Genomic DNA, 26510 nt, shown 5'->3' on the forward strand with positions numbered 1-26510 from the left:
TACTACAATTTGATCGCTTTTATATAAGTGAGTTTCTTAATCTATGTTTCAAGTTAAGACAGTATGCATGTGTTCACACTTCGTTTTCATGTTGTTTTATAGCAGCATGAAAATTTTGAATTTGTAAGATTTGTAAAAGTTTTCATTTGTTATTTGACCATGGCATTTCCATTTTATACACAGCCGCTATTGACAGCAAGATGCCGAACACCTTTAAATATGCATTAGGTAGGTATGTTTTCACTAAGTTCCATGCAATAACAAGTGCAGTTGATTTGCTATGTCACCTTTTGAAATATAACTTAAGGACCCAATAAAACCGGTTTTCAATGAACTGTGTATTAAAAATTGTTTCTAATTTCAAACAGATATAACTCGTACCTATAATCTATATATATGCTATACTAAAGTTTTGTAATGTCAGTAAGTTCATGCCTTGTTTTAAGTTTGTGTTACAGTTTAAAAATACTAATATATATATATATATATATACACACACAATAACAGATGAACTCTCTTCTTAACAAAATATTCAATACTTCCATTTTGATCCCGACCCTAATGCCCTACGGTGCTTTGATTTTCGTGTTGTCTCTTTTTCAGACCGGAAGCGTTTGGTTGATGTAAGTTTAAGATAAAAATTATTAACAGCAAATAAGTTTTTGTTTGATATACAATTCAGGGATTTTTTTTTTATTACATTCAGTTACCGGTCAATTTCACAAGTAATTGTGAACATTTCATTCGATTATTCAAGGCCATATAAACTACTTGTGTACATGTCATTGATATAAGCTTTTATACATTGGCTCTTCAAGAATCTTATAGACTTGTTTATGATTTATTTTTCGTTCAGATGATTTAACCAAAATTCTTATCTCATGGAAATTGTGAGGAATTCTGCTTTAAAACTCCATAGAATAAGTGTATTATGCCCAAAATAAATTAAAATCAAATTATTTTGAGCGTAATTCTACTTTGTTTTTATTTCCTTAGCAACGGATAAGCGACTCTTGGAGCATGTCAAGCAATTCTCCTACGCCAATGACACAGAGGAGTTTCCATAACGACAAGAACGTGACGTCATCCGATTCGCAAAATGTGACGACACGAAGAAATGTATCAAATGAAGACACAAGCGAAACAAAACAAACTAAATACGTTGTAAAGAACAGATAGCATTTGTGACTTTTATAACATTAATTTTAATTAAAAAACTGTAGACCATCGCGACATTAGATTAGAAGTAACGATTTTCTAGAGAATGCTTTTGAACACAACAATATTAAAAACACTATTTTATATTGAGGTGCATACCAACAGGAAATATGAAACGATTTTCTAGAGAATGCTTTTGAACACTACAATATTAAAAACACTATTTTATATTGAGGTGCATACCAACAGGAAATATGAAACAATATTGCAATGGCATGCGTTATTTTTGCTTCTAGTGAATAGTATTTAGTATGAAACTAAAGCCTTCCTTATGGTCATACAGGATTTACTTGTTTCACGGTAAAGGTCCGTTATTTATTTCACGCAATCCGATCCAATTAAGATCAATATACCACTCCTAAACAGCGTGTTCGATTATTGTTGTTTTTATCTATAGTCCTGTCCCTGTATTTGTCAATTAAGTATTTATGTTCAAGGCGTTGATATTGCTTTTAAAATTTGGAAAGGTTATCAAAATGTGGTTTAATAACTTAGCGATTGATGATACATATTTTATATGTACATTATATTAAAAAATATTTATTAAAATCCCATAAAAAAATGGTTGGTCTTTGTCACGATTACAAACTTATGATTGCGAAAAACATGCTAGATAAAAATGTCCTATCTTGATCAAACTTGGAACAAACCAGCGATATTGTCCTGTTAGATTGTGAAAAACTTGGAACAAACCAGCGATATAGTCGTGTTCGATTGTGAAAAACTTGGAACAAACCAGCGATATAGTCCTCTTTCATTGTGAAAGACTTGGTTGAAAAGTAACTTGACACGATTTTTTTTAAAATCTTTCTCCATTAGAAACCAATGATAGAGTCGTGTTTGGAAGGTCAAGATAAGATAACCCTGATCGGGCTGCAATCCACAACCCCTTAAATGAGAGGTCAAGAGAAGATAACCCTGGTGGGGATGGAATTTATAACCTCTTAGATGAGAGGTCAGGAGAAGATAACCCTGGTGTGCTGGAATCTGTACCCCTCTAGAGGAGGGGTCAAGAGAAGAAAAACCCTGGTGGAGATGGAATCCACAACCTCTTAAATGAAAGGTTAAGAGAAGATAACCCTGATGGGGCTATCGAAGAGGTCAAGAGAAGAAAACCCTGGTGGGCTGGAATCTATAACCTCTTAGATGAGAGGTCAAGAGAGGATAACCCTGGTGGGGCTGGAATCAATATTCTGTAAGATGAGAGGTCAAGAGAAAATAACCCTGGTGGGGCTGGAATTCACAACCTCTTAGATGAGAGGTCAAACGAAGATAACCCTGGTCGGGCTGGGACCACAACCTCTAAGGTGAAAGGTGGACATATTAACCACAAGACCACTTTCAATATGTGTAAACGTTTATTTGTGTAGCTTAAGCAAGCTTTTTTAGCCGATGTTCTATCATTTTATTATGAAGAATAGCTGTAGTTGAAGGTCACAGGCATAGAAGGTCAATTAGTTCATAACGTTAAATACAAGAAAAATCTCTGTTTCCCTCTTTTTTACCAAACTAGTAATGAATCTTTAGAATACTGGTTGCCTTTGTTATGAAGGTCAATTATAACAGTATAACATTTTATTAAAAATAGGCCATGGTGTTAACCCAGAGAAGAGCATGCTTTACACTTTATTATCACCATTATTTTCATCTTTCATAGGCAGAAGGGATTTTATATTGAACTCGAAATTTGGTCATTTCATTCAAAACGCAGAAATAAGGTTGGATTTCTGCTGACAGAGTTTCAAGTCACTGCGAAACATTTGTTAATATTCTTTGTTGTCACAAACCAAATTAAGTTAAAAAAATAGTATAAACTATACAACTAGGTCATTAGGCATAAGACTGGAAACAATACACGTTAGCTTTGCCCTCTTGTTTAAAGCCTTATTGCACTCCTCATTATCCCATTTAGAGCAGTTTTGCCCGTATGATATAAAAAAGGTCACCCAGTCTAAAACAGAGATTTTAAAAAGGTCATATATTCATCATGTCAAGACAAATGCGAAGTAACTTGCCATGCCAGGGCTAGAATAGCTTGTAGTTTGTTCATTAACATAATGAAAAGAACAGGGACAAACACATATGCCCCATGTGTACACAATCAGCTATTCTCATTCTTCATAGGAGAGAAAATGGGTCATTTAATTCATGACACAGGTATAAGGTTATATAATGCAAACAAGTTTCAGTTTTCCGAATTTCTACCAAACCACTACGAAACATTTTTGAATATTCAAATTAGTTATATTTTACTATAAAACTACCTCACTAGGCAAAAGGCTGGTAAAATATATATTCAATCAACCTCGTGTTTTGACTCTTTCAATGAGTTCCTCATAATCACCTTTAGAGAAATTATGCCCTCATTGTATAAAACAATGTCACTCAATATAATACAGAGATACTGGGACTTTAATCCTTATTGTATGAAAATAGGTCACCCAATATATTACAGATATACTGGGACTTTAATACTTACTGTATGAAGATAGGTCACGCAATCTAATACAAAGGTTCTGGGACTTTAATCCTTATTTTATGAAAATAGGTCATTCAATCTAATACAGAGATACAGGGACTTTAATCCTTAATGTATGAAAATAGGTCACTCGATCTTATACAGAGATACAGGGACTTTAAACCTTAATGTATGAAAATAGGTCACTCGATCTTATACAGAGATACTCGGACTTTAAACATTATTGTATGAAAATAGGTCACTCAATCTTATACAGAGATACTGGGATTTTAATTCTTATTGTATAAAATAAGGACACTAAGTCTGATACAAAGGTTCTGGGACTTTAATCCTTATTGTTTGAAATTAGGTCACTCAGTCTGACACAAAGGTTCTGGGACTTTAATCCTTATTGTATAAAATAAGTCATTCAGTTTGATACAAAGGTTCTGGGACTTTAATCCTTATCGTATGAAATAAGATGACTTAGTCTGATACAAAGGTTCTGGGATTTTAATCCTTATTGTATGTAACGATTCGTAACAGATAAGAAAATAAACATTTTGAAAATCTAGCGCCCTTGATTGACTGAAAATGTAGGGCAAACACTATCCCAGTTGAGATGAACAAGGAGAGAGCATTAGACTCTGAACGAGTGCAAACAAACAAACATCACAAACAGACTATAAACACGAATTTAAACAAAAAGTATACTATTTGTTATTTTATTTCAAGAGCAAGAAAACACTATCATGGGGGCGACACAATTTAGAATTCAGCAATACATTTACCTAAAATTTTAACAAGCATTATTTAAACATGGCAAGTATTAGCTATGTATGAAACCAATCATTAACACTATAAGTGATTCATTTTGCTCAGCATCCCGATTTCTACAAAACCCATCGCTTTTCATAAGGAGCCATTGCTTTTCAATTTAAAGGATTCAATAATGCTCCCTGAGTGGCACATAGGGGCGGGGCTATATTTTCTCTACATAAATTCAGACCCATTTAGTTTGATAGTGGGGCTGTTATGTGGGTCTAATATCGCCCTTTACAAAGAATTTTCATTTGAAAGATTTTTGTTAAGCACTCGATGTATAGTGTTCATTTCAAATGGTAACAAAACGGAAGCATAAAAATGAAGCGCTAAATGAGATAAAATCATTAGATAAATATACATATATAATAACAGATAGTATATTGTAATTTTAACAATGAAATGATAACTTAAGTATACGAGTAAATGCATCTTTTATATGTACATTTCGTACATTGTTGTGGTATTTGAATGCTAAAACAAATAACTAAAGCATAAATCATAAATCAACAATTAAATAGACGATGAATTAAACTGCTTTTTTGTGTCGTTTACTCATGTTTCATAAATGCGAACAAAAATGGCACTGCTAGGTTTTTAACACGTTTAGATTTTAAACTGATTAGTGAAGAATCGTAGCTGATCGCTGAAGACTCTTCAAGATTAAGCTTTAGCTGCACAGCTGCATATAGCCACGCCTTCTGTTTACATATGCAAAGGCACAATTTAAGTGTCAATGCTGACTTAAATCACGTCAAAATATCCTGGGGAGGAGGGGGAGGGCATGCAGTGATTGACAGTCGCACGGCATAATGAAACTGATGATTTGTCAACGGCATCCTATTATTGCCTTGACATGGCAAGTAACTTTGCTCTCGTAATGACATAATGTTTAAATTTATAAGGGCAACGGCAAATATGCTCTTAATTTATTGGTGAGAATTCCATTTAAAGGCTTAAACACGAGGATAATGCCCAAATCTCGTTGTTCCAGTGTTTTTGCCCCATGACATAGCTAAACAGTTTATACAAAATATTAGAACTTAACTTTGGCTCGTAACAAAAAGAATATTCAAAAATATTTCGTAGTGATTTGATAGGAATTCGGTAAGCAGAGTTCCAACTCGTCTGTATTTTTAAACCTTTTTTTCTGCGTTATGAATTAAATTACACATTTTCGAGTTCGATATATAATCTTTGCAGACTATCAATGCTGACAATAACTTGTTATGTATACATTTGGATGACAGAGTGTAAGACATAATATTGGCCTTGGTTGGCCTGATGACCGATTGTTATCAGATGATTCAGAAATCACTTAACCTACATCTTTCACAAACGAAAAGCGTTCGAAAGATTCATATCTAGTTTGGTTTTAATATATACGTCAAGGGAAACGTAATTTTCTTGTTTTTGACTAAGTGACCTAGTTTGACCTTCAATTAAAACAAAACTATTCTTGATAGTAAAATTATACATATCGAGAAAAATAAGCTTGCTATAGTAATACAAATAAACATTAACACAAGATGACAGTGGTTTTATTTTTAAGAAGTCCACCTCGCACATATACGTTCGTGGGTTCAAGCCACACCAGAGGCATCTTCTCTTAGGCTTTCATACAGGACAATATAACTGGTTTCTACCAAAAAAAGCGGACTGAAGTTTGATAAAGATTGGGTAAAATTATTCTCTTAAGTTCATTAAGACAAACAAAGCAAGTATGTTTCAGGGTGTTTTGTCCCTGAATGTGAACATGATGAGATGTTACATTTCATGATGAAATACACATTATATTTTTTCTCTGAATGTGATCATGTTGCGATGTTCCCTCTCAGGATAAAATAAACATGTTAAAGTGTATTTTTCACTCTTTCCTTTTACTTTGAGAAAAAAAAAACTTGTATCTTTTTGTATCTAAATGTGAACATGTCGTTATGAGAATAAGCATGTTAAGCGGTCTACTTTATACCTCAAAGTAAACATTTTGAGATTATCCATTTTACTATGAGAATAAATATGTTTAAGTGTCTTTTTTGTCTCTGAATGTGAACATGTTGGGATGTTCCCTCTCAGGATGAAATAAACATAAAAGGGTATAGTTTTCACTTTTTCCTTTCACTATGAGAATAAAGTTGAATAGGTGTCGTTTTTCTCTCTAAATGTGATCATGTTGTAATGAAAACAAACAAACAAACATGTTAAGCGGTCATCTTTATACCTGAAAGTAAACATGTTGAGATTATTCATTTTACTATGATAATGAAATGATAAGGTGTCTTTTTTGTCTCTGAATGTGATCATACTGAGATATTACCTTTCATCACGAAATTAACATGTTCAGAAGACTTTTTGTACCTGTTTGTGAACATGTTGAGATGTCACCTTGCATGATGAAATATACATGTTTCGGTGTCTTGTTGGTGTCGGACTCTAAATATGTTGAGATGTTCTCTTTTATGATGAAATATACATGTCTATGTGTCCTTCTTGTCTCTGAATGTCAACATTTTGAGATGCCCTCTTTCGCTATGAGATTAAATATGTTAAGGTTTATCTTTTGCCACTAAATGTGAACATGTTGAGATGTTCCCTTGAATGATGAAATATACATGTTTCGGTGTCTTGTTGGTGTCTGACTCTAGATATGTTGAGATGTTCTCTTTCATGATGAAATGTACATATTTATGTGTCCTTGTCTCTGAATGTCAACATTTTGAGATGCCCTCTTTCGCTATGAGTTTAAATATGTTAAGGATTCTCTTTTGCCACTTAATGTGAACAAGATAAGGAAGAGTATTTATTGGGCATAGTTACGCACCCTAAATGGAACAAGCAATTGTAAACAGTGAGTAACACAAACATAGCTTAAAAGTTATATCAAAATGCATAGTAATTTAGGGATGGATAACAATTAGAGACAGAACTTAAAGTGATGGCATGTTTATTCAAACTGTTAAACCATTTAAATTCGATAATAATTATAATATCAGTCAAGCAATTTTAATCGATTAGCGCCTTGTGCTAAATGAAGCCAATCAAACAAATCAAGGTGTGAGATTCATAACTTAACCCGCGAATATGACATCGACCCAAGCAAACAAATCAAAGTGTGAAATTCTTGTTTGGGGCCGCGAAAACGACTTTGAGCGTGGAGAAATATCGACCCTCAAGATATCGAGCCATCCGATCGAAATTTATATGAACAAAGAGTAAATAAAAATCGGTCCTTTTAATTTGGTTCGAGCCAACAAGGATATCGAGCCATGAGATATCGAGCCAACGAGTTTCGACTGTAACGGGATTAGCTGTGTTGATAGAATATGATTATTGTAAGCTAATGGAGTTACATTCTAAGTCAGTTGGATAACATAAAATGAAATTATTATTATTGAGAATGGCTCTTTCGCTACAAACTCATATATAACGTTTTCGAGCAAATGTTTTAGTCGCGCCACTTACCCTGATTTTGCGAGCATGTCGTCACGCAATAAAGCGGATTTGCAGATGTGCGTGTATGTGCATGCTTTCACGTTTTTGTGCGTGTGTCTCGAGGAGGGCCCAGCAGTGTTTTCAAGCTACATCGAAATCTAACAGAGACCGCAGAAATAATATTGTTTTTACAAGACTGCCATTTTAACAATTGATTAAGCGACCGATGCCTATTGAAAAAGATTCAGATATCTGATGAAACAAAAATCAATAAAAAATTCAAAATAAAAATGATTAATTTGCAGTTGACACCGGAAAAGTGAAATATTTAATCGGTGGCGAAGGCCGAGTGATAAACGTATCATCCGCTTGATTAGAGGGTCCCATGTTTGATCCCCATTCGGAGCATCATTATAATTCAGGAATGTTAAAAGTGTTTATGAGGTTATTAACCACATGTATATAACACATCTTGAAACTGCTATGTAACATTTTCATCTTTAGAAGATCATCGCGAGGTCAAATAAATCATAGTTTTACCATTACGTGTGTACAAGTACATTCATAATCTCCATTGTTCACGAACCGATACATTTATAAATCATTAATGCAAATCCATCAAAAACACCTTTTGATACAGAACAACATCTTTCCGTTTCATTTGCTTAACGTTACTATAACATTTCGTTATTGTTCCAAGAATACATGACGTTCGTTTGGCCTTCATTTCCTCAAAATATCACTATTTGACGTCAACATTACGACAGCGGACACCAAAACAACGTTGACGTCATTATTGAACGCATCTTTTTCAATTGATTGCTAAATTAAAAAAAAACTTTCCCAGAAAACTCATATATTTTATTGCATAACTAGAAAGACTGAAAATCCAGAAACTTCTGAATGTGTTCGAGTGGCCAAATTATCTATTTTCTAAAAATATTTGGACTGTGCCAGCGGGAGAGGGGTTCACATTAATTATGCTGCCAAATAAGACCAGAATTTCATTTAAATACCCCGTCGAACCCCGTTGGCTCGAACCCCCAGGGACCGTCGAAAATACCTCGAGCCTCGAAAAATTCGAGCCAAGCGGTAATGCTTTCCATCAGTATAATGAAATCGGTCGTTTACATCAGTTCGAGCTAACAAGGAATTCGAGCCAATGGGATTTGACTGTACTTTAATTATATCTTTTGCTGTAATTAAGGTTTCAAACAGTAAACTAATGGGAAATATGTTTTGGTCCAAAAACATGAGCGAGTCACTTTAAAACCTTTTTTTGACATGAGTTACATCTAGTACACCAATGTTTGTATAATTTATTCAATAAGTATATAAGAAAATAAGTTGCACATTGGTCAATGTCTGTTTTATTAATCAATTGAAATATAAGGAAACTATTTAACTATGGTCAATATCTGTTCAAACAATTCAATCCATCTTTTTGGAAACAATTCACACTTCCGTAGAATTATTCATTCACTATACATGTATAAGGACACGTACTTGTATGTTTAATTTCAATATAAACACATTATAAACAACATATTTACTAAATACAAACTGCATGGAAAAATGACACACCGTGTCTATAACTCTATAGTCTATATTCTGAATCATTCTATTACACAATTACCTTTTTGATTAAACATGTTCAAGCAAGAAACCAACTTGTTAGTATATTTCATACACAATCACCTACTATCATTTCAATTAAAAATACACATTCCCATACTCGTATATTATTTTCTTATAACACATTACTACACGACTTGTCACTAATGAAAACTGTTAGAATTCAAAATAATTTAAAAGTTTCCGTCAAATACTCTCACAGTAATTGAATTGCGCGATATGTGCAATTAAGCATTGTATATGCGCATTGTCAGTATAATATTATACATTAAAATCATTCTTAAACATTACAATTACTTCACACCTGACACAGACTTCATTCATATAAATTGACAGACTTGATCTAAACTAAGTTGAATACTTTCACGAAATTCTTCAATCCAGGTCTGCGACGCTGATTGCAGGTGACAAACATCATCTTCTTCAGTGAACAGTAAGCCACACTGCATGGACTCTCTATCCCCTTTTCCTTCCCCAGCAGTGGGGTTACTTTGCTGGTGAGTGTATCCAGTAACAGAATGTCGTCACTGTCCCTCCCACACACGAGCAGATGGTTGTCCCCAATGGCTGCCAGACCATGTGGTGATCTCAGTATCGGATCTTGGTACGTCTGGAGCACCTCTAGTGATATGCTCAGCTTGGTTATGGTGTTGGTGCCCCAGTCTGTGACATATATGACGGGAGTTCGGCTCTCTCTGGTCACTGTCAGATAACCAGGATACTTAAACAAAGGTTTTCCACAGCTGTCTTTGTCCACACTCTTCTTCAGCTTTCCCTTCATGTTCATCAACACAACCTTGGCTGGGTTGGTAGAGGACACTATCAGGTTGTCATCACAGAAATCTATTCCATGACACTTTCCACCTACTTTAACAACTTCCTGTAGTGTGACATTTTCCTGAGTAGAAACGAACTGTATCTTCCCAATCCCTTGCAGAGTGACGGCTGCCCTGTCTCCGGGCAGGAGACACAGGTCCCACGGTTTACCTGGAAGTTTCACCCTAGACGACAGCTTGTTGTTTTCGGTGACCACCAGCTTCAATGAGTAAGTATTGCGATCTACCAGTAGGAGCCTGTCCCCGGTCAGGAGCAACACACTGGTCAGGTAGCAGTCATAGGTTTCATCTAATGTATTCACTGAAATGTCAGACTGTCTGATGAACTTTGCCCGGCTAAGGTCTGCACTGCCTTTGAAGTGTGCTGAAAATAAAAATAATAATAAAAATAATCATAATAAACTTAGTAATCATATATGTTATTTTTATTAAATTAATACTTTCGATTGTCCATATATTTCAGCGGAAAGATATACAAAATGACGTTTAGTAAGTAGCTGCCTATTTATTTTTACATAAAATATAAAAAGTATCCGATATTCATTTTTGCATAACGAGTTTTCATAGATTACAATGTATTCAAACGCATCTTAAAGTAAACTGGTCAGCCAGAGACATAACATATATCAGGGTACCATTCAATTTTTTTTTCAATGATCGATAACATTTTAATATGTTGGGCAACAGTTAGAAGAGTTGTCCTCTTCTTAACGATTCATCCAACATTTAAACGAAACCTTCTTAAAGTTGCGATATGGTCTATAAACATTAATTTCGGTATTGTGCAGTCCAAAATCGGTTTTGGAATGAGTTCTGTATACTATATAATTGTATACATATGCACTTTAATTATATATATATATACATATATATATATGTGTGTGTTATTTTGTTCTTTCGAGAACACTTGTACATGGATCAAACTTTGTGAAACGGTTCCAAAATAATTATATGAATCATCATTGCTGTAGCAGTGTTGGTATAAAATAATAAGGGTAACTATACAAAGCAAATCTCCTTGCATCATAAAATAATGGGTTTATTAGTGCTGCGCTTTCGTCTATTGTTGTATTAGAATAGAGCGGATGTTTGCAGATTTTGATTTCGCGAGGCGCAAGGCAATTGAAATCAATATCTACAAGAAACCACGAGAGTCGAATACCAGTGTGTGCATACCATGTCATAAATTGCGTCATAAATGCTATGTCAGAAGGCAATATTTTGCTTCGAATAAATACTTTAAACAAAGATAAATTCACTATTTCTTCACCGTTTTAAATGAACCATAACGCATTCTACGCCGCTTACGGAGCCCCGCCTTTGGTCTATTACCAGAGTTTGAGAGTTGAGTTTCTTAAAACACTTTAAAAAAACCTTATTTAATATGGTGTAGTAAAAGATAAGTTATCTTTGATTTTAGTCTTTATTTTAAGCAAAATGTTGCCTTCCGACGTAGCATATATCACGTAATTTATCATGTGGTATGCACACACTGAATACGATATTCCGGATAAAAAAGCAATATAAGTAAGGCTTTTATCAATTATATTCCTGGCTAAATGTCACATGTTTTCATTATAATGCAATTTCAATTACGCAATATTGTGTTTAATGACGTCATTTCAACATTCTCACATTTCTTTCATTCAGAGCTCCTCGGTTTTTTTCCCCGAAAACAACCTCGAATGTATGCTGGTGTATCAGTAGAAATAGTTATATTTTTAATTAAATCATCAATTAAATTTAGTGATTCAGAGTTTTATCAATTATCTAAGTTTAAATTGATTGCCAGTGAAGTGTATTATTGCAAACAAAGTAAAGATTCCCAAGAGTCTTAAGTCATTTACTGCTAAATTAAATTACTACGCTATCTACTTGCAGCAAACATTCCAATTTTGAGTATATGAATAGTCGATATAAATCCGAGGTTGTTTTCGATGAAAATTGCCGAGGAGTTCGGAATGCATTTTTTGTGATGTGACGTCAGCAGACTTGAATACAGCCATGTTGCACTGACAGAAGTGGAATACCGTATAAATACCGTATTGTAATACCCACATAATATGGTTTATAGCGTTAAAAAATATATGCCTTAAGTTTATTTGGATCGTAATTTATTTGCGCAATATTATTTGTCGTAGTACTTAATTATTTTGCTTTTGTTTAGTACTCTACAACATATCTTTTAACTCAGCGTCAACGTGCCTGGTTATCTTGAGCGACATCAAAAGGCTTTTGAAAACAGATTGTACTACATAGGACAATGTCAAATTTGTATGTGGATGTACACAAACCTTTTGATGATACCCCTTGCATATGTTTTTGTTGCTGCTGCATAGTCTCGAGTTGCCGTGGTTGTTGCTCATTCTGTTGTTGTTGTTCTTGCTGCCCTGCAGCAGCAGTTGATTCGCCTGGAATAATGAATGGTACAGATAAAGAATATACACTTATTATTTGTCCCAAGTTTCTCATTCTGTCGTTTTTGTAAAGCACTTGATGAACTTTACAACATGGTTTTTAACGTAACGTTAACGTGCCTGGTTAACTAAAGCGGGGACAACAGGCTTTTGAAAACTGACGAATAAACTGCATTACTTAGGAAATGTCAAATTAGTAATTGGTTGTACCCAAACCTTTTTGGGATACAGCTTTCATCTGTTTTTGGTGTTGTTGCATCGTCTCCTGTTGCCGTTGTTCCTGCTTCGTTTGCTGTTGTCGGTGTTGCTGCCCTAACGCCGACGTTGATTCGTCCTTTTCCAACCGTCCTATTGGTTTTTCGGAAGCTATTAACTTCTCAGTTTCGGGGTCCCTGTGAAACTTGTATCGGGGAACTTCATTCCTCCTGCTCACATCTTCCAGGGCTGCCTGGAGACCTGCCAGCTCTTTTATAGCTCGTTTTCCTACTATTAATAGCTGGTTGCTATTGTCGTCCTGGGCTTGTAGCTCCGACTTTAGTTTCTCAATGGATGATTTCATGTTTGTGCATTTTGATTTCAGTTCATTTAGCAGTGTCTTGGATGTTCGTTTCTTCTGATCAATTTCTGCCAAAAGTTCGTTTTCCATTTTATCAAGGTACTGGTTAATTTCAGTCCTAATTTTGCGAAGCTCATTGATATTGGTAAGGCTTTCTTCGTCAACTGATTTCATGATCGCCTGTATGTCGTGTGACAGTTTGCCTATGTCAGTGGCCGTCTGGACAAGTCCTGTTTTCAGGCTGTTGTATTCTGCACCTTCTTTGTACCGCTTTGCCACTTGAGAAATCTTTTCAATAGTGCATGAGCTGTGTTCTTTCTCAGCCAAGCATTCTCCACACAGAAGTGTCTCGTGATTGGGACAATAGTATTTTATGAACTCTTCGGCATGGCGTTGACATGTTTCCGTAAAATGCTTATTCTCACTCTCTGGTTGGAGTGAAGAAGGCATGGTGCTCTTGTCCTGGAGAGGGTGCATTTTGGTAAACTTCATGTTCTTGTGTACTCGGGCACAGTTGGAACACAGGAACTCCTTGCAGACGGTACAGAAGGCATCAGGTGGGATGTTCTTGCTATCGTTCGCACATGGCTGGCAGTAGGTGTGGTCAGTGACCGATCCTGTTCCCTCGGGTGCCTTTTTCCCTAAGACTGCATCCATCTTGAGTCTAAAATCATAATTTGATTGTCAAATATACACTCGGTTTACCAAGTTCTAAACGGTTTACAGGAGCGGTCCCAGGAGTTGATGTTCGAGGGGCAAAACAAAGGAAAGTAACATTTTGACATGCGTGACTCCCTCAGAACCGAAATTTATTTGAATTAAATTGTTGACAGGGGAGATGGGGGTACTCCCTACAGAAAGTTTTATAAATTTCAAAGCCGCAATGGTGCAATTTTTGCATATTTTATTACCTTCTTCTCCTATATTGAAATAAAAAAAAAACTTTGACAAATTAAGTGAGCATGCGCCCGGTGCTACCTTACCCAGGATGTGCTGGTGATCCCAACTTGCCCTAAAACTTTAACCTGCCCTAAAACTTAGTCCATACAAAGGCCAGGATTTCTTATTAGCTTTTCCCGTACGGCAAACTATTGGTAACATGGAAACATAAAAATGTCGGAATGAAATGAAAGTCTTTCTGAGTCCTGTGACATTGATACCGGGCTTATCGATACTGGGATTTCTAAAGAGAGTATTATATTACCCGGTACCGACTGTGACGTAAAACCCGGTACCAACATAATCCGGAATCATAAACTGTGTCATTTTCAAGTTACTATAACCTAAATTAATGATGATATGAAGCCCTTTTATGACACATGTCACACGTGTTTCCAATTAATGGATGTGTGAGCGCCAGTGTCGGGATGTTCATTCAATTCTTTAATTAAATCAAACAATAAAATGTTTTTTTTTAGATTTATTTATTTTACATATATACCACTTTATAATAGAAAGTTCCGATTTCTTTTTAAACCTGAAGAAAATGTTTTAATAAAATATTATGCTACACCGAATTGTTTTTAACATTATAACAGTATGCAATTAGCTAATTTGCTAATATTATGAAAAATGTTATATGATTTAAGTGTCTTGTTTATTCATTACAAAATATGTTGCTTTGAGTTTTGCTTAGATCGATGTATTTTGGAAATACTAAAAGAGATACATGTTCTGTTACAATTATGCACAATCACATAGATGTGTGAACACCAGTGTCGGGATGTTCATTCCATTCTTTAATTGCATCAAACAATAAAATGCTTTTTTTAGATTTATTTATTTTACAAATATATCACTTTATAATAGAAAGTTCTGATTTCTTTTTAAATCTGAAGAAAATGTTTTGATAAAATATTATGCTACACAGAGTTGTTTTTAACATTATAACAGTAAGCAATTAGCTAATTTGCTAATATTATGAAAAATGTTATATGATTTAAATGTCTTTTTTATTCATTACAAAATATGTTGCTTTGAGTTTTTCTTAGATCTATGTATTTTGGAAATACTAAAAGAGATACATGTTCTGTTACAATTATGCACAATCACATGATTTACACAATATTTCATTTCTTGATGTATTTGAACATTTCTGTTAAGGGAGTAATTTGTGCACCGAAAACAAGGCATGTTGTGAAGTAAGTTTTCAGAACAGCATTTTTGAATGAGTCCACAAATGACATAGGGTTTAAGGCAGCAATAAGATACATCAATAAGCCCTTTGATTAGTCTTTTATGACATGTTCTTTCATGGGTCAGTATAACTGATTACTTCAGAGCCCGTAAACGTCAGATCATAATTGTTTATTTATTAAAACACTTATTTGTTTATTACTCTGATTAATTCATTTAGTTATGTATATTGTTTGTACAATAATTTGATATATAAGTCGGACAATGAGATTGTCTTCTCTGAAAGTGTCAACTTTAAAAAGCCATGTACCAATTAACAGACACACAGGAAAATGACCCCATGCTGTGAGACAAGTGCAATAAACAAGGGATGCACAGCGGGGAGTTATCATGCCGCATATACCTGAAGTTAAAACTGTACTTATAATTTCCTCATGTTTGGAATGAACAGAACCTTTCTCAGATAAGCATGTTTGTACCTGTTATATTTGAAATCAGACCAGAACAGACTATTTATTTTGATGTAAGCATCACAAGCTCATTGCCATAATACCACATACACCAGCAACATGTTTTTAAGGCATGTAGACAACAGAATTGCAAATTTATTGTATACGATTTTGCATACATATAAGACCTATAACGCTTTAACTTTTAAAGATCAACACACACTGGATGTTCATTAAAATGAATTATTGCTTTCCAAATCTATTCCCCAAATATCACACTAGAATTAAAAGACAATTACTATTGAAATAAAATATATTGTATTTCAGATTTACAGCTTGATAAAAGTGTTATTTTAAAGTGACTGTCAACCTACTAATACATGTTAATCATTGCCAACTTTGGAGCTTATCAGGGCAACGACGGTCTCTAATGATTTCTCCTCTCAGTGCAATAGAAGCGTTAAGATACGCTAGTTTAGCACTTATTTATCTACTGGACGCAGTGTAAGATTAAGGCAGATAAGAAATACAGAATTTATGAGGGTCATAAAGTTGACCCGTCCTTTTATTATAAGTTTCGATAAAAAAATCAGTTATGGACGATTTTAGATTTAGCCATAATTAGGTAGAGCTGTTCTATAGGGGGAACGTTAGTTGATAAAGTACTGAAATATCAAATCATATCTGATAAACTTATTTCTTTTACAAATTACATTCCGTGTCTTGAACGTTTATCAAGACATTTAATTCGGGCCGTTTCCACACCTTTATTTTAACAGTTTAGTATTTTTCTAATAGCAGTGTAACACAAAATTGGGTGTGTTATTTCGGATGGAAACAGCTAAAATGAAATATTGACTGCAGTTTCTATCATTTTGTACCGGTCTTTAACGATACAAGTCAAGTAAAATGTCATTAATGTTGTATTGACAATAAGACAGGTATACCCTTTTATTCCATAACAACACGTTGTTTTAATGGCATTTTGACACGTTATGAAAACCTAGTGCAATCGTTACTAAAAATATGCTGACAAATTTTCATGTAAGATATTTCTTGCCTAATCAAAATATTTATATTTACGCTAAATTCATAAAAATGTTTGGTTGAGTGCAAAATGGTAGACCAAAATGTTTACCATTAAGAATTAGAACTTAAGCAATACTAATGAACATGTTAACTCGATGTGGATATGTAAATTATTATCTTTGAATACCCTTATTTATTATGTTTCATAGCCCATATGTATTTCCAAAATTGCCAATGAAACTCGAAACATTAATATTAAATATAAGAAAAGAGTTACGTATTAACTGTCTGTAATAGTGATTGGGAATAATTTTTGCTAAATATATTACTTCCTTTTTGTTTTACACAAAAACAATATATGACATTTCTTAAGTACTAATGTACTAATGTTACTAATGAATTATCGAGTACCATACATAATTTCAATTAAATAATAGTGATAAAAGGGAAAAAATCGAAATAGTTATGGAATAATTTTATTGCTATAAATGACAAACATCGTTGCAAATGTCATACCCAGTGTCATAACCTTGCCGATGGATTATTTCTATACTGCTGTGAATACGCCGCTTCGTGGGCCATAAAATCATTATCGTACAGTTGAATACACAATTTCTGGGCATCGATTTTCTACAAAATTTACATAAATGTTCAAAAACGGACCAAAAGATATTTAAAAAATCATTATTTCGAAAAGTGCATTTGAAAGAGAAAACAATTCTGCATCGTTATCCGCTGAAAGCTAAGCGATCGGATGACTATAATAACTTAGAAAATAGCAAAACATTTTTTTTTACCTCCTTCTTATTTCAATGTAACTTTTAATGACCAACAAAACCCTTAAAAAGGACCAAAATGTAAAAATCATACACTTAATACAAAACCATCATCTTCAAGGGCAAGAATTATCCTAACATATATGTAGGAAGTAAGTTGATCTGTTGAAAGACTAAGTCGTAAGAACTGTTTAAACATATTTTCCCTATATAACTCTATAGGCACTTCCGATTCAGCGGATTTCTCCAAAGTTGGCAATGTATACTATTTTTCGTTCTTGAAATCAAACTCTCTTTTCTGTTGTTTTTTAAGATATTCAAAGTCATAGTTGATTATTGTGGACATTGTTACCGGGCCTATCGATACCGGGATTTCTTTAGAGAATGTTATATTTACCAGTATCGACTATGACGAAACACCCGATATCGACCTAATCAGGTATCATAAACTGAGATACCGGATTTTCCCAATATCGATACCGGGTACCGGGTTTAATCACCACCCGAAAAAAATACTATTTTATACTTACTTTTGTTGACTGTTGAAGAAAGTCCTTTCCGATAGTTATTCGAATATCTTAAGAACACAAATCATTACTTTCAAATGTGGCTGTATTATTTAAATAGTTGCATTTTGGATAGTCAACGAATTTCAGGCGTCTTCAAAAACGAAAGTAGTAACTCTTTTTAAAAGTATTTAATATTTTCGAGCATCTAGGACCACAAGGCTTCAGAAAAGGATAAATAATTCGCAAATCTGACGCAGTTGTATATAAGATCACTGTTTTAGATTGCACACAACGTCACAAGTGAAAACACCGATGTTATACTTGAAATCAGGTAACATCTTGCAATGTTATTTTCTTGAATAATCTACAATATTAAATTAATGAGCAATAATATCATGACTTGTATATATCCCAACTTTATTTCTCCCCAGCAGATGTTATACGGTGGAAATCTCCAACTGGTGATTCCTCCAACTTCTGTGATCACCAACTTCTGTGATCTCCAATCGGTAGCTTTTATCAATAGAAATTGACTGTGGAATTCTCCAATTGGAATTTTCCCCAATTGGAGAGCCGCTTTTACAAAACCATAATTTTTGATTATTTATTAGATTTTAATTATGTTTATGAATCTAGTACTACAGACATACATAGAAATGTAATTTTCTGTTCCAAATTGTAATATTTGATTTTTTTCAAATAGCTGATTTTTTCCCCCGTTTCGGCTCATATGGAAAATTCTCCAATTGGAGTTTGCCAAAACCCCGCTGGGGACCTAAAATCCAATTGGTGGCCAACGGGAGAAATCAATTTTGGAATAAAAATTTTCATATTTCTTAAAACTGTTTTTTTTAATTTTACTTAAAATATTTCTTATTTAATGGGCAAACTTTCTATGTGTCGCTTTTGAAGTTGATATCTAAGATAACAAAAAAACTAAGTTTGCAAGTAAACTGGATTTACAAACTTATACCGGATGCTGTTTGTTGCTAATCAAGTTCTTACCAAGGTATGGCCCTTATTCGTTTTATGGCCACAATAATTATTAAATTGGAAACACTTGCGGATCCTTGGACGTTCCAACGTCCTTATACCATCACTAACCTACCACTAAACCATCCAAGCGACCATCTTTGGAATACACAAACAACAATATTTTTATTTCAGACTGAAAGTGGTTAAAATATTTAAGACGATCCAATACCCAAAATAGTTCGGAGCCTATTTATTCGTTTCTGGTGAAGCCGGGCTGCACGTTCTTATTTTTGACCCCAAGTTCAGGTCCATATAGATAGATGCCAATAGTCTTCATTAGATTTTGGTGTTGACCACATATAAACATAACAATGTCCACTGATATAAAAGTATCTGCAATCGGCATATTATGACTGACCCAGGTGCGCATTTAATAACATTAAATCCTGGCACCGCCCCTCAGAAACGCAAACATTATTTTATACTTACTTTTGTTGACTGTTGAAAGCTAGTCCTTTCGATAGTTACCCGAATATCTTAAGTACACAACTCATTACTTTATTATGTGGTTGTCGCCAATGATTTTGATATTCGGTGTTTGGAGAGAAAGTGTCAACGAATTTCATGTGACTTCATAAACGAAAGTAGTATTAAACTTCCTTGATAAAAAAGGGAGATTATCATGGGTGGTACTATAACGCGGTATCCGGTACCCTGATAAAGTTTATACCGGACTGCGTGATCAATCAGATCAGATAATCAATCCCGGTATCACATGGTCCGTTATATATTGCCAAATGAAGTAATGGTTATCGTATAACGATCGCTGATTTAATAGGCATATTTTAAGGTTTAAGCACCACCCGTTAACCATCATTAATCCACTGATACATTTAAGTGTTTATTTGACTTATGCATGCTTGTTCTATAGAGAAGTATACTTATTAGCATACCAAATAAGACCGACCCGATATAAACAATAAATGATGGATTTTGTTGTTGTTTTAAGTCGCATTCGAATTAAATGATATCAATACGAGTATTTGCGTTAAGCGTTTTGCTGTGCCATATTCCTTCCACGGTTATGCGATTATATCTACCATCTTTGCTAATAAATACACATTTTGTCTAGGTATTATTATTTTTCATGTGATACATTTTATACTTAAATTCATTTCTCATTAATTGCCAGAATTTGTCAAGGTAATTTTATCTTGATGCGCTTCATTTACCAGATGATACAAATGCAAGAAAAAAAAGAAAATTGTCTAAAACGCACAGCTAACGACAGATGTATCTTAACGCGGGTGGATCCCCGGGTCACACTAAATCGTTCTAGTTTAATTTTTATTTCGATATAGGTTGAAAAACACACCCAAAACTCCACATTTCGGAATATAAATTTTTAAAATGATTCTGTGGGAGTACCCACATTCCAATACTTTAAATCATATAAAATTGGGTTCTAAGATCCACGATCTGACCATGCTCTAGCATTTTTAGCGTATTTTTTCAATTCGAAATTTACTGTGTTGTTTACCACGGTAAATGTAGCTGTACTAATCATATGACTTTCACACGCTAAATATACAAACTATAAACTGGAAATCATTATGTGCTATTTTTAAACGGATAAACAAAGCTGGGATCGCGTGGAAATATTATTTTAATCATGTAAAATGATTTTAAAAATTATCGGCCCCATACTAGCTCGTTTTGACAATTCTATGCTTGGCTATTGAACGTAATGTATTTGCCGATTTTGAAACTATCTGGTTGTTGCTCTTTTATTGAAATGATGAAAAGACGTTGTATGCTAGTCCTGGAGGCCGTTGGTTTTGACTGTTTTCATATCCCTATATACCCGAACACAGTTGGTACACAGGAACTTATTGCAGACGGGACAGAATGCATCGGGAAGGATGTTCGTCCAATCTGCTGCCAAGGCATGCTGAACGCGAGGCCAGAAACTGGTCGTGCAGCCTGGGTGCCTTCTTTCCGGGAACTGCATCCACCCCGAATATGCAATTACAATTGTTAGATATACATCTGCATAGGCTTTACAAAGTAATGTAGGGCATGATTTGAATCGCACTCGTCGCCACTTTTATCCGTCCGGCCTGCTCCCATGACTTTGCCATTCACTTTATATGTCATTTCGAAGAAATTGGTCACTATTAAAATCATTAGAAGATGACGTGTTGCTTATCATATCGGTTTATGTCCAGTCCATAACATGATTGTCATGATTTGTTTTTAAAAGATCTTTGCATTTGTTACTATTATTTTATAACGACGCATTGCACACCATACGTGAGTTATTGGCGTCAATTTCTACGCGTGCCTCTGAAAATTGTAAGTTTTGCTATTTAAGCCTTACTTTTAACAGAGTTTTTTGTTCAGTCCATAATTGTCATGCAAAGTTAAATGGCCACCATAAAACGACACTCTAGTTATAATGCTTCAGTGTCAATACCAATCGCATAGCTTGGTTTAGGTCTCTGCGCGAGACGGCATGAGACGGTGCCCTTGAGGCGATGTTTTTCAATGTTTCTTTAATGTTTATCAGTTGCTAAAGTAAAACCTTACCATTAAATCTAATTTTAGCATATCGGCGAAATTGAAGTCCCTCATATAGATGATCATGGGACAATAAGAATTGATATCCTTCTTATTATATTTAAACACCTAGTAAGAATTTTATATTCAATATTTGCCTTAGTCAAGTACATGTAATACCATCGTGGGTATCCATCACTTCTGTTATAGCTCTTCTTTACTTTCGAATTTAATTTATTATCTCGACTTAATTTTATTTCAATTTCAATAACGATCATTCATTCAGAACTATTAGCGGATTCGGAATTCCCGTATAATTAGTTGACGTGAACCCATCCTATACCCTGTTAAATACAGGTCGACGCAAACTTGAAAAGAAACATTAGGCTCAAACTTAAATACAAATCCCATGTATGGAGCCTATATCTGGCTACTTTGGGGCTGTTTGTCCTAATTTCGGGCTCCTTTCTTCGCAAATGTCAAATCCCGGTCCGCCACTACGAAAACTAGGCACTTTCACTGTACCTTAATTATATTCTTTCCAATGGTCACTCAAATATCTTAAGAAAACAATACTTAATTTAAACTGTGGAAATATTCTGATTATTATATTTGTTATAATAAATTGGAGAAAACATATTAATTTTCAGAATTTCAAAAAAAAAAAAAAAAGAAAATAATGACTTCCAGGTCAAGAACTAAGAAATTTAATTAGTTTAAACTCAATTCATTCAACGTTCATTTCATATTTATGTTTGTAGAATGATATACTTAGACAAGATCGACATGTGCAACAGGTTTTCACCCCCGGTTAACTCGTGTTCCAGTAAACTCGTGTTTACTGATTGTTCCAATGCGATTTTCTCCCATCATTTATTAATGCATATGTCGTCTCTTTGTGGCGTATTTACGACTGCGTGGTTTCGGCCTTTACTGTGTTCCCCTTATATTGTTTATATTCGAAATTTTGACCACGGGGCTTGTCCCTGTATTTTTCATTGTATCATTAACATTAAATTGTATTGTATGTAGAGTTAACACATATTAAGAGTTTATATAAATGTCTAATTCTGTGATTAAATTATAACATCTTGTACACAAACCACTATAACTTAAAGTAAACTCTCGAATAGCTTCCTTTTGTTTTTAACGTGTTTAATGTTTTGAATATTTAAAACAGCAATGCGGATAATTTTACTATTGTTTACATGGGGATTACTACAGAAGTCTTACTTATTATTGTTTTTGGACTAGGGCACTTGTGACCTAGTTCATAGCCGTAATCGCGATGTCTGCATTTTCAAGCCGAATCTGGTTATTGATCTCATTCGGTTGTGTGCTCGATTTCTTCCGAGTTGCACGGGTACTCCCTAATCGCGCTCTCGGTTGATTGGTTTAGCACGTGACCTCGAGCAACCATGTTGTCATGCGCTGGTCACTGTTCATTATTTTATAGATAGTTTTTTAAAGATTTATATGATTGATATGCTTTAGGGAAAACACGATAATAGTTTTGAAAGACACAGTCAGCTAATGTATTGTTTTGCAATGTTTAAACATGTTATAGTTCTAAATATGTGACGTGTTTTGTGTGTTATTAGACGATCCAGTTTTAAAAAAGCATATGCGTGCATATATATTAACATTTTACCAAGGGTCGGTAAGAGAATGGATATACATGTACATTAATTGCTGAAAATGCTGAAAAGTTGTTTCTACATGTATCCTAGATTTTACATATTTGATTCATTGCAAATTATTATTATCCTCTGTTACACTGTTATATTTATGCAACTTGTTTATTGAATAGGGTCAGGCCATTTAAGGAATGAATTGCGGAATTGATGTCATTATCCCCGATAATGACATCAATTCATTACTCATATTTACACCAATAGTGCATTCAAGAATTGTTAAAAATAAACTTTATTTAAGAATTTTTTTTTAGTTATCCTTTCTTACCCATTCTGTAAATAGAACGACCCGACTGTAACCGGAAACGTTTTATCAAATGACGTCACGATAACGTGGGAAAAGATCAACAACTTGAAATCACTTATAAACGTAAAATTGAAGCACTTATGGCAACGATACATTTAACATATCACAATTTAACACAACTTTCTAAAATGCTTATTTATATTTTATGGCACCTGCTGACACAATACAAACGATAACAAGATCAAAACATTTCATGTATATTTGATGCAGTGCAAATTATAATGACCGTATGTGCAATTTGTGTATTGGTTTGGGTCAGGCCAAATTGATTCAATGTTTAGCATCATAAGATAGGAAGGTTTTTAAAGTGAGACAAGGTTTAATTTACTGCAATCTAAATTAAGCAAAAAAAAATTAGATATTTTCGAGGTTGATATCTTAAATAACAAAAATTTGTTTCATCATAATATATTAAACAAGGAGAGATATTTACTTGTATAAATGTGTGAGCCTGCATATGTTTATGATGTATTTCATTATCATGGCACTTTATAACATGCATTTGATGTACATATTTTGTCATGGTAGATTTCTACAATAATTGATAGTGTTCATATGATACATACAGGATCCCAACTTGATATGGAAATTCTAAGTTTATCTGAACCTAAAAATGTATAAGATGATTTTCATGAAATTTGCTATCAGGTCAAAACAATTATTATATACTGGGAGGGGTTAACTTGTTTTAATGAACCTGCATATGTATATGATTACGTTCCATGTGAGAGCGGGTAAAATAGGTTCATCCCAACCCGGGCGTAGGGTGTTTTCCAGAAACGTGATTTACCGAGTTTCCACAGAACACCCTGTGCGAGGGTTGGAATGAACCTAACTTACATGAGCGTCTATCGTGGGAACTTTTTTGTGCGTAGTGAAAATGAATGCGTATAGATGTGTGACAGTTAATTGTTGTCATGAATATGTGCCCAGTGATTCAGATTATGTTAATAGTCAAATCGTTCTTGAAATAGTACTGAGTAGAGTGCAGCATTATTTTTTGAATGGCGAGTGAAAACATATGGTGCCATTTGTAGCGAAAACTAATTAGTAAGGTTTTTAAATATTGCCACAAGACAAAATTTTCATGATGCTACAGAAAACGGTCTTCAACAAGGGAGGTAATTGTGTGATGACAATAAAAAAGGAGTGGGCAAGATAACAATTTCTAGCATGGTAAAATTTGGGATCTACTTATCTGAGGAGGGAGAAAGAACGTTATCATGAGCTCAAAAAATAGCTCTTTTCTTAACTGATATAAATTTTGTCAAGAAGTGTTCATAACGCTATTGAAAATTTGGTTACAGTATTATTTTTTGTTTTAATCTGTTAATGATTCCTTTTGAAAAACATAAAACATGTAATACGAAAAATAATGTTTTGCATTTATTTGTTACTGAGGCGATATAAATATAATTTCTTAAGTCATTTCCTAACTTAAGTCATTTTCCTAACTTTATATGTAGCTCCCTTATATGATATAATACGTTAATATTGACAATATCTTAAATGCTTGATATTCAACCAATTTATTAAAATTTCGTTATTTATGGTAAAACGCATCTACTTTTCTTTTGATTTGACTATGAAACAAGGAAAGCGACTTAAGATATATCTTAAGAAGCTTTATGGATGTTGCCCCTGTATTTCTGTGTTAAATTGACTTGATTGTGAATCCATACAAGACCATGGAAATAAAGTGAAATATCTGCCGACGTTGACTTTGTACATTTAGATAATTCTTGAACTTTCAACAATAGGCTGATTGCTTGAAACTTTGTTATTAAGAAGCGACAACATTTTAAACGACATTGTTGTTCACTTTCAAATCTCAATATTACTCACGAAGTTTCATGGACACGCCTGTTATCTGTAGACCTTCGGAAGAATTTGGAGACAAATGTACCATCTACATACATGAGCTATTTCTAAGAGGCTTCCCAGGGGATTTGGGTCTGAACTTCGGGGGAGTTTGGTCTGGGTCCAGGGGAATTTGGTCTGAACTCCAGGGGATTTTGATATTAGACCAGGGCATTTTTACAAGAACAAGTTAAACAAACCTTGCATTTTGCATGTTTTTACTTTGAACAAGACATGCTATAGGTCACAAGAAAAGATTACTATCGTTATATTCCTTTTATCATTTCCATGTTTAAACGAACCGCTTTAAGTTTGAAGTGACACTCGTATTTAAAGTCAATACATACACTTGTACAACAAAGATAAGATTTGATTGATAAACTTTAAACTACTTACAAAACAAGATCTGTCACAGAGACAGCGCGCTCAACTATTCCGCCGCTTTTTTAGTGTAAGGATTGAAAAGTTTTGGCGAAACATCACTGTTAGATTAGATTTTAATGCAATACACGATGTGCTGAGATATTTACATAAATGTGCTTACATGCAAAATTTTAACCAGAATAAAGGGCCATTATTTGCAAATTACAGTAATCTAACTTGGTTATTCAATTAGGTTGGGTGGTTGAATACCATTGTATAAAGTCTCAATGGTGGTTAAGTGGTTACATGCAAAACCTTAACCAGAATTTCTATGTCGAATAAAAAAGGGGCCATTATTTGAATTTAATGCAAACTAGAGTTGTCTTACTTGGTTTACTTATTTAAGTAGATTCAATGGTTGAGTACCATTGTATAATGTCTCAATGCAATACATCAGGTAGTTGCTGAGATATTAACCT

General features: G+C 34.1%; 2 protein-coding genes across 2 annotated transcripts in view; both read right to left on the reverse strand.

The window, feature by feature from the left end:
- LOC128217328 (uncharacterized) overlaps window positions 1-26510 on the reverse strand; it is a 123173-nt gene that overhangs the window by 82678 nt on the left and 13985 nt on the right. The gene's annotated exons all lie outside the window — the stretch shown is intronic.
- Window positions 9250-19887, reverse strand: LOC128217325 (E3 ubiquitin-protein ligase TRIM33-like). The gene is made up of 4 exons (XM_052924409.1): window positions 19738-19887; window positions 13035-14038; window positions 12696-12812; window positions 9250-10765 (listed from the first exon to the last, which is right to left on the reverse strand). Exons 2-4 carry the CDS (start codon window positions 14029-14031, stop codon window positions 9909-9911), a joined length of 1971 nt encoding a protein of 656 aa, XP_052780369.1. The 5' UTR covers window positions 14032-14038; window positions 19738-19887; the 3' UTR covers window positions 9250-9908.

This window comes from Mya arenaria, chromosome 14 (assembly GCF_026914265.1).
Source record: "Mya arenaria isolate MELC-2E11 chromosome 14, ASM2691426v1".
Classification (NCBI taxonomy): Eukaryota; Metazoa; Mollusca; class Bivalvia; order Myida; family Myidae; genus Mya; species Mya arenaria.